A 12,131-nucleotide genomic window follows, 5' to 3' on the forward strand; every position below is an offset into this window, starting at 1 on the left:
GGATTATAGGCGTGAGCCACTGTGTCTGGCCAATACTGTAGATTTTAACATGAATTTTTAAATTGACATTTTCTCTCATCTCCTGTATTCCAATTAATCAATACAAGACATATATTCCAAATAGAAGACAGTATATTGAGAATTCAGAAATAGTCATGAATAATTTTGCTTTAATGCCTAAGCTTAGCAATAACAGTTATGTTATACTTACATTAATGCAGAATAAAGTGGTCATTCTATGCAAGTAATTAGGATCATTTGCCATTACTAACACTTTGGGAACGATGGTATTTTGGGCCCACTCTGTACCAAACTTCTGAACTAGTTTCATGAGGTTGTTGGTGGCAGCTTCTCGGATGGCGTACACTGCAGAAGAGGTCAAAAACATGTTCTCACACTGCTTATTGTTTTTTAAGCATAACCTAGTTTACTTACACAAACATCAAATGTGGACCAAAAGCAAAACCTCTCTGCAATCAGACTCCACATGTAATCATGCTGCAATGACAAGCATGCTCAGCTCCAACTCAGTTTCCAAGTGTTGCATAGCCACAGAAAAGGGATGCGAGGAGCTCACTATATGCATCATCAATTATTTAATAAATACAAGTGCCTACTATGTGCTACAAAAAGAATACGGAAGACACTTTGCCTCACAGGTTATATGCTCTTATCAGAGAAATGAAAGCTAACATGCTCCATGAAGTCACATGGTGTAAGAGCAATTAGAATCAAGTGTGGCATTGTGTAGTAAAGGCTGTGAGGGTTGTAGCACTGCAGAGAAGAGTGAACAGGGAAGGTCTAGGAAGGCTTCAGCACAGAAAGAAGCCTTGCACTGGGCAGTGAAGATTTGGGAGGATCTGTGTAAGTGGAGAGAAGCAGGGAGGAATTCCTAGAAAGGGTAAAGGCATGTATCCAGGACACAAAGGGAAAAACCTGAAACCTGTGAGACTCTGAAGTTAGACAATTAGGGTGGACCCAGACCACAGAGCATTATGAAAGGCTTAGATTTGATTAGGAAAAACAGTGATGAGTTTTTAAAGCAAGCTTGTGACCTGATGACCAATGTGGAATTTTAGCAAGATTATTCCAGCAACATCATGGAGAACCGACGCTGACTGAGAATAAGAAAGACATCAAGGAAATGGTGTAGAAGCCACTGTGGTCATCTGTACAACAGCAAATACAAACATCAGACTGACTTGCTTCCTCTCCATGAAAATGCTTAGGTTGAAACAAGATGTCAAATGTCTTTGAATCAATGTGCCTGCCTTAACATCTAGTAATGCCCTATATCCTTTGATCATGTATCAAAGACATAAAGCTAGATAATAAAGGTCTGAGCTACAATCCTCTCACAATTAGTTGCTACATACAGCACTGAACAAAAACAAGCCTGGTGTCACTTCACTCTACAAATCCAGTAAGACTCAAAATGTAGGCTCAGATTAACAAATCAAGGGTGGTAGGTACTGATTCCTTATTCTACTTCTCTCCCCAGGTGGGCTCAACCTTCCTGGGATGATAGAAGGGCAGGAATAGCTATCCAAGCCACAGTCCCAGTCCTAGGCAATTTATACAAGCCTCCAACCAAGAAATAGCCAACTTTTTCTATTCATAGATCCTTCTGGGCAATGATGTTGAGAACACGCAAGACAGCATAGACAAGTCACCATACAACTGATTATCAGCACTTAAACTGACAGTCTACAGGAGAAGCAACCTGGCGGTAAGACTCAGACCCACTAAGGAACAAACTCAAGTCAACTGTTTTACTGTAATACAGATTCCTTTCCTTCATATCCATAGTCTTTGTCTTTGTCCCAAACCTTTCCCTGTCCTTCCCCCTAAAGTGGAGCTAGCTAGAGTATTTGTGTCTTCCCCTCTCATTAATTTTTTTTTTTTTTTTTTGAGATAGAGTCTCACTCTGTCGCCCAGGCTGGAGTGCAATGGCGAGATCTCGGTTCACTGCAACCTCCACCTCCTGGGTTCAAGCAATTCTCCTGCTTCAGCCTCCTGAGTAGCTGGGATTACAGGTGCCCGCCAATACACCCGGTTAATTTTTGTGTTTTTAGCAGAGATGGGGTTTCACCATGGTGGCCAGGCTGGTCTCGAACTCCTGACCTCAAGTCATCCCCCACCGCCTCAGCCTCCCAAAGTGCTGGAATTACAGGCATGAGCCACCATGCTCAGCAAATTACTATTTTTTTTTTTAACTTGCTTTAGATTTTTATCATAATGCCATTACCATAGGAAGGGATCTCACTGCCAGAAGAACCAGAGACTGGGCACACACACACACAGCCTTGACCAAGACCTTAACTGCACGGAACTCTATTTGGCCAGATGCCTACTATGTTCTTGGCTCCTCTGAATTGTTTTCAGAAGAATGCAAACCATTCCACAGTTCTGCCTGCTTTCTTTTCCTGCTTTCTTTTGTCTATTTCTTTCTCTTTCTCCCCACCTCCCCTCAAGGCCTGGCTGACCTGCAAGGTTTCTTTGAATGTCTATCTATGCTCAATAATTGATACCTTCTCCTTTCTCCTATAACAAATAAATAAATTTCCCTTCTACATTCCTCCCTCTGATCAAAGCTGTCTGCTCAACCACAGGAATATAGGTGTGTGATACTTTCTTCCTTACACTTCTCTGGAATTTTCACAAGGTTCTTTTAGTAGTTTCATCACTAGGGAAAAAGTTTCAAAAACTGACTGATCCAGTGATCATTATATAACACTTATCTGAAATGCAAAAGCAAAAAAGCTCCTGTGATTAATTAAGTACAGAACAATTTCAGAGCTGTTATTGGTTCATGGAACTCTTGCAGTCCCCACTTCAGCATACTGCTGCAGTGAAATAAACACGGGTTTCTCCTGCTCCCAAACTGAAAGAGAAAATCAGAAAAGAGGAAGGAGTAATCAAGTTGCATAGAGAAGGCAATCTTACACAGAAAAGGCGTCAGGAATCTAATTCTTCGTGGAATATTAGAACTTTAAAAATTCCTCAAAATAAAACACCACCTTAATCTAAAATGCCAGCTTTTAAAGAAAGCAGAGAATGACTTGGAGCCAACCCAAATGCCCATCAATGATGGACTGGATAAAGAAAACGTGGCACATATACATCATGGAATACTATGTAGCCATAAAAATGGAATGAGTTCATGTCCTTTGCAGGGACATGGATGAAGCTGGAAGCCATCTTCCTCAGCAAACTAACACAGAAACAGAAAACCAAATACTACATGTTCTCACTAACAAGTGGGAGTTGAACAATGAGAACACATGAATACAGGGAGGGGAACATCACACACTGAGGCCTATCAGGGGGGTGAGGGGTGAGGGGAGGGAGAGCATTAGAACAAACACCTAATGCATGTGGGGCTTAAAACCTAGATGACAGGTTGATAGATGCAGCAAACTACCATGGCACATGTATACCTATGTAACAAACCTGCACGTTCTGTGCATGTATCCTAGAACTTAAAGTAAAATAAAATGTAAAAAAGCACAGAATGATCTGCTAGGAAGCATCATTCCTAGTAACATTAAATATTTATCAGATATAACATAAACTTTTTTTAAAAAGTGGTATTTCTTTCCTATGATTTGCCAAATTTAAGTTTTATTTAAAAAGAAATAAAGAGGCCACAACAAGGTAACTTTAGAGAAGAAAAAGAGAAATAAAGAAGTCTACAATCCAGTTTGAAAACACTGGAAATACCCACATATATAAACCCTTACACATTTTCACATATTTTTTCACATCCTTCCTCTTCACACTCTTAACCATATGATCCTCCATATGATGCAAATATGCCTTTAACAAAACCACCTACACGTATAAGCAGACACAAATATCCTCATTCCTCCCAAATTTCCAGGCATAAGCACCCACAGATGAACAAAGAGATGTATTAAATATGTATAGAAAGTATATAAAAGATACTGTGGAACTGACTCAGGATATCTATTATATCCACCAAACCAAAACATGGAATCAAAGCTCAAGGACAGTGTCACATGACCCCATGGGGCACTCACACTCATTGGAACAGGTCTAAGACAACATTGAAGCTGTCAAGTCTGGACCTAGGGCCTGGCACAGAGGGTCCATCTGTCACCACTGCTGCCTGGCACACAAGGGGATACACACATATACCTCTACCTGAAGCCTCACCAGGAAGTCACCTGCTCATTCCTGCTGTCCTATCTGACCTGCCCTGAGCTCACCCTCTCCTAGCTTTGTAGCAGCAGCAGTGAGAATACAAGCGGTAAGTCTTCCTTTCATCCAAACCAGAAATCCAGGCCCTCTCTATCCCTATGGCAAAGCTAATGTTTCCCACACCTAAGAATCCTCTACTGTCTCACTGCAGATGTCCTCTTCTATGTCACCTCAAAAAAGCCAAGTAGCTATTTCTCCCACCCAGGCCTTTCATCTGATTCCAATCTCTATCCAACCTAGTGTATAGCTGCTGAGGACACCAATTACAGGATGGTCAAAAAGAAGATCCTCAGATAAGGGAGGAGTAGATATATAAAAGAGATGGCCTGAAGATAATGTAATAGATTGAGTAAGAAATAATGCAAATAAATTGTTTAATGGAGAAAATAAAATATAAGATACAAAAAAATTGGTAGAAATATCAAATTTATATTCAGAAGACTAAACTTTAATTAGAGCCTTTCTTCATTCCTACAGTATTAAGGCAAAATATCTGGTCAGACTGAGATTCCTTTCTAAAAGGAAATGTATGAACATCATGGATATATAGGCTTTCAATAATTTGTTTTTATCTACTCACCATGGTCCACAAGCCAAGCCATACATAAAGAATTCAGCTTTTCATCAAAGAATTCCACACCCTACAGATACAGAAGATTCCATTAATATACTTTGCCAAAATTCAGAAATAAAGATGGTCTATTTACATTACACCAAGATTGCCTGAAGGCTAAAAAAAGCTGTTTTCAAATAAACTGAATTCATGAAAGAGACAGAAAGGAAACACCATGGGAATTACAAACAAACCATAAATCTATTTTATTGGATGGAAATAATAAACAAACAAACAAAAAGCATACGTGAGCTGGCACAGGCCCTGCTAGGTGAAAGAGAACAGGGTGGCCAGAAGCCAGTCACAACACTACAAAAGAGTAGGAAGAATTCACTGCGGATGGTCTGCCAAGCAAATCTGGATTACCTGTAAAAATGAATTACCCAGGAAAACACCTGTCGGTAATATTACTAATTCTCAATTGTCTTCCCTTTTTGGTTACTATTATGACAAATCCTTAGCGATAAAGCAACTGACCTCAAGACACAGAGATATCCCCAATTAAAGACAGTATTTTTGAGACAACAGGAGAAAGCCCTGGAGGGAGAATAAAGCAGGCCCAGGACTACAGAGGATATAGCCCAGGCATGGCTTGCTCTCCCAGCCTTGTTCCTCCCAACGGTCAACAGGTGGCCACTTCAGTGCAGGTTGGGGATGGGCTCCGGGAGCCGATTTACACAGTCCTCTCACCCTGGGGCTTCCACACCACATGGGAGAATGCTGTGACATATACGTTCCTAGTGCCTCCCTCTGGGGTCTACACGTTTACAGTCTTGCTTCTTTGAACTCTAAGAAGTTCCTGACGGTGATTCTATATTTTAAATAAAGAGAGGTAATATAATGTTTCAGTGCTTTGAAAACAGTTATTAAGACAAAATAGTGTTTGTTTTGTTTTGTTTTGTTTTGTTTGAGACACAGTCTCACTCTATTGCCCAGGCTGGAGAACAGTGACACTATCTCAGCTCACTGCAACCTCCACCTTCCGGGTTCAGGTGATTCTCCTGCCTCAGCCTTTCGAGTAGCTGGGATTACAGGCGTGCAGCACACGCCCAGCTAATTTTGCATTTTTAGTAGAGACGGGGTTTCACCACGTTGGCCGGGCTGGTCTCTTAACTTCTGACTCAAGTGATCCATCCGCCTCAGCCTCCCAAAGTGCTGGGATTACAGGCATGAACCACTGCACCCGGCCCAAAATTGCTTTGTATTAAAAGATCTTAATGAACTAATTTTGGCATACACTTAGATTACGTCAGCCAAGATTTCTTTTTCATTTCAGGTTGAGAATTTTCCTTCAGTTTTAATTAATCTTTATTTTCCAGTTTGTTGTTGTTGTTGAGACAGAATCTCTCTGTCACCCAGGCTGGAGTGCAGCAGCACAATGTCAGCTCACTGCAACCTCCGCCTCCTGGGTTCAAGCGATTCTCCTGCCTCAGCCTCCCAAGTAGCCTCCCAAGTAACAGGCGCCCACTACCACATCTGGCTAATCTTTTATATAGTAAAGATGGGGTTTCACCATGTTGGTCAGGCCGGTCTCGAACTCCTGACCTCACGTGATCCACCCACCTCGGCCTCCCAAAGTGCTGGGATTACAAGCGCGAGCCACTATGCCTGGCCTACCTTCCAGTTTTTGCAGTTTAATTTTATACTTACTTACCATGGTCCACAAGCCAGGTCATACATAAAGTCTTGAGAGAATTTTATAAATTGACTATCTGATATAAAAACATTTAGAGATAAAGAAAAATTAAGGAGAATATATATACTAACAAGCAGTTAAAATTGTAAAGCAAAATGTCCATGACTGAGGCATGTTACCCCTGCCAGACAGGTGTAAGTCAGCCAAAGACACCATCTGCCTTGTTTTCACACTGCTCTCTATAGAGCTAGCAACCCTGGGAAACTTTCCAGGTCTAGAAGGAGCAGAGGTTAAAAGAAATGGTACTAAAATGCAGCCTGTCTTCCAGACAGTTTTGATCTTCAGCAAATCAGTTAACCACTGCTCCTCTCCACTCTGAAGAGTAGATCCATGACAATCACCAGTGAAGAGAAGATGACTCATAGCACTTCAGAGTGACAGAGGAAAAGGATGACAAAATAACTTCACCTGATCCCATTCGCTATGCACTAATATGTCTGGTATCCTTTTCAAAGAATCGGATACTTTCAATTTTATAAAACATATAATGCCACAGACATTCACATAATGCATGTTCATAAACGTACTAAAATTAACAATACAAATTCAGGGGTTCAAGAAAAGAAAAAACAAATTCCATATGCCGTGACCTGAAAGGAATGGAAGTGGGAGTGAGGAAGGGGAAACAAATTGTAGTGATATCAATAGTAAACTGACACACCTTTCTCAAAAAATACTCAACAATCAACAAATGTTGGCCATGCATAGTGGCTCATGCCTATTATCAGCTACTCAGGAGGCTGAGGCAGGAGGATCGTTTGAGGCCACGAGTTTGAGACCAGCCTGGGCAACAGCAAGACCCTGCCCCCCAAAATAAAAAATGTTAAGTGCCTAATTAATTATGGGCACTATGTCAGGGTACCATTGAGAGATCACCCACCCATCTCTCCAACTAGACTATAACAGACAATTACAATACTGTGTAATAAGTGCTACCAACAGGGATAAAGGTACATCAAACTTAGAAAAGTCAAGGTCACCTACTCAAAAAAAGGAAAGGATATGGCTATAAAACCCAGCTTTGAAATTTTATCTAACATGGGATTAGTTAGGGTAAAACTAATCATGACACTCAAACAGTAACAGATAATGTGATAATGTGGACTTTGACCAAAATACTAACTTTTTTTTTTTGACACAAAGTTTCACTCTGTTGCCCAGGCTGGAGTGCAGTAGCATGATCTTGGCTCACTGCAGCCTTTGCCTCCTGGGTTCAAGTGATTCTCCTGCCTCAGCCTCTCAAGTAGCTGGGATTACAGGCATGTACCTCCGTGTTCAGCTAATTTTTATATTTCTAGTAGAGATGGGGTTTCACCATGTTGGCCAGGCTGGTCTGGAATTCCTGGCCTCAAGTGATTCGCCTGCCTCTGCCTCCCAAAGTGCTGGGTTTACAGGTGTCAGCCACTGTGCCCGGCCTTTCAGTACTTCTTTTTTATATGGTGATTCCTCATCTCCCTTTAATCAGAATGTAGGGCAAGTGGTACCTAGGGACATTTTACTTAGAATACAAGGCAAACAGGGAAGTTTCCTTGAGCAAAAGTCACATCAGACTTACCCTAAAACCATAATCCCTTTTATTCTCAGTTAAATATTTGTTAAGTCACAAAGGCATTAAATATTATAAAATTTACATTATATATGCCAAGAAACTGATCTTATTATTCTATGGCTTTGTTTTTCGGTCGTGATGAGGTGAAATATGTTTCTGTAATACAGACTGAGCATCCCAAATCCAAAAATTCAAAATGTGAAATGCTCCAAACTCCAAAACTTTTTGAGCACCAATATGATGCTCAAAGGAAATGCTCATTGGAGCATTCTGGACTTTGGATTTTTGAATTTGGGATGCTCAACCGGTAAGTATTTATAACACAAATATTCCAAAATCCACTTCTGGTCCCAAAAATGCTGGTCCCAAGCATATTTAGATAAGGGATACTCAACCTATAATTTATGCACTAATAGGCCGGGTACAGGGGCTCACACCTGTAATCCCAGCACTTTGGGAGGCCAAGGCGGGTAAATCACCTGAGGTCAGGAATTCAAGACCAGCCTGACCAATGTGGTAAAACCCCATCTCTACTAAAAATACAAAATTAGCTGGGTGTGGTGGCACATTCCTGTAATCCCAGCTACTTGGGAGGCTGAGGCAGGAGAATTGCTTAAATCCAGGAGGCAGAGGTTGCAGTGAGCTGAGATCGCACCATTGCACTCCAGCCTGGGGAACAAGAGTGAAACTCCATCTTAAAAAAAATGAAATGTATGCACTAATAAACATAAAAACCATCCCACAGGTAACAAGAACAAGGCCATACTTTCATGCATCTAAACAAACGTAAGCATACAGGCTACTAGGCCTCCTACTTGCCAAGGTAAATTGTCACTATTTGACACTACCCTGCAGTTCATGGAGCAACACATACTCACCAGCTGGCCTGCCAGCAGCGGCATATACTCAATGATGGCCAGCCGGACCCTCCATTTGGCATCTTCAGCCAGCTCCACTATGGCAGGAAGGAGAGACTGAGAGAGCTGACGGATTCCAATCACTTCATTTACACAATCCAAATTGGAGATGATATTCAAACGAACTTCAGGACACTGCAAGCACACAAGCCCCAAAAGACCACATATAAAAATCAAGTACTGTGCCCAACAGTCTCCTGTCGGGATAAGATAAAAACTGCTAAGTAAGTTTTAAAATTACAAAGTACTGACTCAGGTGAAAAAAAAAAAAAAGGATAATCTTGAAGAAATAATAGAGAGTACATAAATAACTCAAGGAACATAAATGATCTTAATCAGAAATTTCAATGAAAAGTCTGTAACACTAATGACTACAAGAAAAGTCTAAAAGATGGTAAAGAGCATAATCTCTGGAATTAAATTGATGCACTCAAATTTCAGATCTGCCACTGTTGAAAGACTTTGCTCAAGTTACTTTAACCCTCTGGGCCTCAGCTTTCTCATCTGTAAAATGGAATAATAAGACCTAACTCATAGGATTGTTGTGAGAATTACATGTAAAAATATATGCAAAGCACTAAGGCTTATGCCTGGCACGCAGTAATTACTCAGTAAATATTAGGTATCATTATAATTTTGGATACTATATTTAAACTCAAATAAAAGAAACTTTTTAAACAAAGACACATTAGCTTTAAAGGAACCAGGAAGTATAAAACAAAAGTCAGGTGAAGGTGATAAACATTTCTAGGTTTACTTTAATGGGTCCTTGTGCCCACTTTCTGAGGAACCTATAACCCTGTAACCAAAATCACAGGTGTTGTCATTGGTTTAAAATAAGTTATGATTTTTTTATCCATTTTCTTTTTGGGGGTTCTATTTTAGTGAAACCCCAAACCAAAATCAAATCAAATCAAATCACTATCAAAGGCAACAGAACATAAAGCAAGACCCACCTCATCCTTTAACTGAGCTAAAAAAAGAGGTAGAAGATGTTCAATGGTATTCTCTTTGCCCAAAATAGTAGACAATCCCATAATTACAGAAGCTAGAGCCGATTTGACATGTTGATTGGTATCGGATACTAATTCCTAAAATAAAATCAAAATTAAAAGCCTTTATTACAAGACAACAGAAACTTCCATACCATTATTCTGGGAGACAGAGTCTTGCTCTGTTGCCCAGGCTGGAGTGCAGTGGTGTGACCTTGGCTCACTGCAGCCTCAACCTCCCAGCTCGAGCACTTCAGCCTCCAGAGTAGCTGGGTCTACAGACATGCACCACCAGGCTTGGCTAATTTTTTTTATTTTTTGTAGAGACAGGTTCTCACTATATTGCCAGGGCTGGTCTTGAACTTCTGGGTTCATGCAATCCTCTTACCTTGGCCTCTCAAAGTGCTGGGACTACAGGTGTAAGCCACCAAGATGGCCTGAATTTTTTTTTTTTTTGAGACAGGGTCTCACCCTGTCACCTAGGCTGGAGTGCAGTGGCATGATCATAGCTCACTGCCATCTCAACCTCCTGGGTTCAAGCAGTCCTCCCACCTCAGACTCCCAAGTAGCTGGTACTACAGGTGCATGCCACCAGGCTCAACTAATTTTTGTATTTTTTGTAGCAATGGGGCCTCACTATGCTGCCCAGGCTGGTCTCAAACTCCTCGGCTCAAGAAATCCTCCCACCTCAGCCTCCCAAAGTGCTTGGATTACAGGAATGCACCACCATGCCCAACCCCAAGGAATTTAAAGACAGCACTATTTCAATATTGATTAGTTGATAATGTTTCCTCAGACTACTAGTTAGGTAACATAAACCTATGCACCAAAGAGCATTTTACAACTACAGTAGGCTAATAAGTGATAAATAACAATGTTGCACATTAACACATCTTCCCCATTCATTCCCTATCAACCTTTAAACTCAAAAAGCTTTAAGGTAAACAAACAAACAAAAAAAATGAGATTAAGGTTTACCTTTATGCAAATCAGAGTGAAACAAAATAAACTAAAGTCAGGTTTACCTTTATATAGGGCAGAATCTGATTCATAATTATGGTCTCTCTATCTTCAATGGGCAAGTTCTCACCAAGTTCTAAAAGATAAATAGAAAAGAAGAATGCTTTCACAGGGCCATTTACAAAGAGCCAAATGAGGACATTTAACCAGGTTTATCAACAATTTCAATTACATTATATGTTGAAGCAAATAAGGAAAATAGCTCTTGTTCTAAATAAACTTTTTTCATGAAATCCTTATGCCACTGCGTATCACACCAATCCAATCTGAAAAGCATTTTCTTTTACAAAAACAAGACAAAATGATTTATTGGTTTTAAACATAAAGGGATTATCTTTATGTGACAATGTGACATTTCCACACACTGAAAACATCCCTATGTATTTTAAAAACATATTCTAGAACAAAAAACATGCAAAATTCACTAAAAAGAAATGCACCAAAATGAACAACACATGTTCCAACATAAATTGAACTCCTTAACCTTTTACTTTGTGGGCAGCAGCCGCCCGGACTTCAGCTTCACAGTCTTTAAGTAGGTTCTGAAAGGCGGGGATGAGGTCATTTAGGGTGATTTTAGGACCCATGGCTTTCTGGAGCTATAAAAGAATTTGAACGGGTTTTAATGTATAATAACAAAAGAATTAACAAGAACAAAACAAAACTGTGCAATCTGTAAGTACATATTTTTGCCACACTTCCCACTGAAAAGAATTCAGAAACTTTGGGTATGACAGCAAATCTATGGGTGTTCAGGTTTATTTCCTTAGTACCTAAAAATGATCATTTTACCTCTGAAAATTTGTCAGCCACCATATAGCGAACTCGCCAAGATTTATCTTCTGCTGCTTGTCGAAGTGTAGGCATCACCAAAGTCTCAAGGTCATCCTGAGACAATAACTGGGCAATACTGACACAAGCTTCCACAGCTAGGAGGCGCACTGAATCCTAAAGGAACAAAATTTCTGTAATTCAGACATTTACCAAGACCCATGGGGAACTGCTGTGGGGTGGTGAGGGTGTTTAAAAAAATAAACACCACCACGACTGCCGCACCTTATATAGTTTCTTGTCTTGACATCTTTTTTTTTTTTGAGACAGGGTCTCACTCTGTCACCCA

General features: G+C 40.3%; 1 protein-coding gene across 5 annotated transcripts in view; it reads right to left on the reverse strand.

Moving 5' to 3' along the window:
• The window catches only part of PPP2R1B (protein phosphatase 2, regulatory subunit A, beta), a 48,646-nt gene that overhangs the window by 16,674 nt on the left and 19,841 nt on the right, over positions 1-12,131 (reverse strand). For 4 of the 5 annotated variants that reach the window (XM_011976970.1, XM_011976969.1, XM_011976973.1 and 1 more), the window contains 7 exons: positions 11,804-11,959; positions 11,496-11,610; positions 11,017-11,087; positions 9,956-10,090; positions 8,961-9,134; positions 4,805-4,865; positions 212-366 (listed from right to left, as the gene is read on the reverse strand). In XM_011976970.1, coding sequence (XP_011832360.1) covers positions 212-366; positions 4,805-4,865; positions 8,961-9,134; positions 9,956-10,090; positions 11,017-11,087; positions 11,496-11,610; positions 11,804-11,959 — 867 coding nt within the window. The remainder of the gene's footprint in view (positions 1-211; positions 367-4,804; positions 4,866-8,960; positions 9,135-9,955; positions 10,091-11,016; positions 11,088-11,495; positions 11,611-11,803; positions 11,960-12,131) is intronic. The other variant, XM_011976972.1, reaches the window with a different exon arrangement.

This window comes from Mandrillus leucophaeus, unplaced genomic scaffold, assembly GCF_000951045.1.
Source record: "Mandrillus leucophaeus isolate KB7577 unplaced genomic scaffold, Mleu.le_1.0 Scaffold172, whole genome shotgun sequence".
NCBI lineage: Eukaryota > Metazoa > Chordata > Mammalia > Primates > Cercopithecidae > Mandrillus > Mandrillus leucophaeus.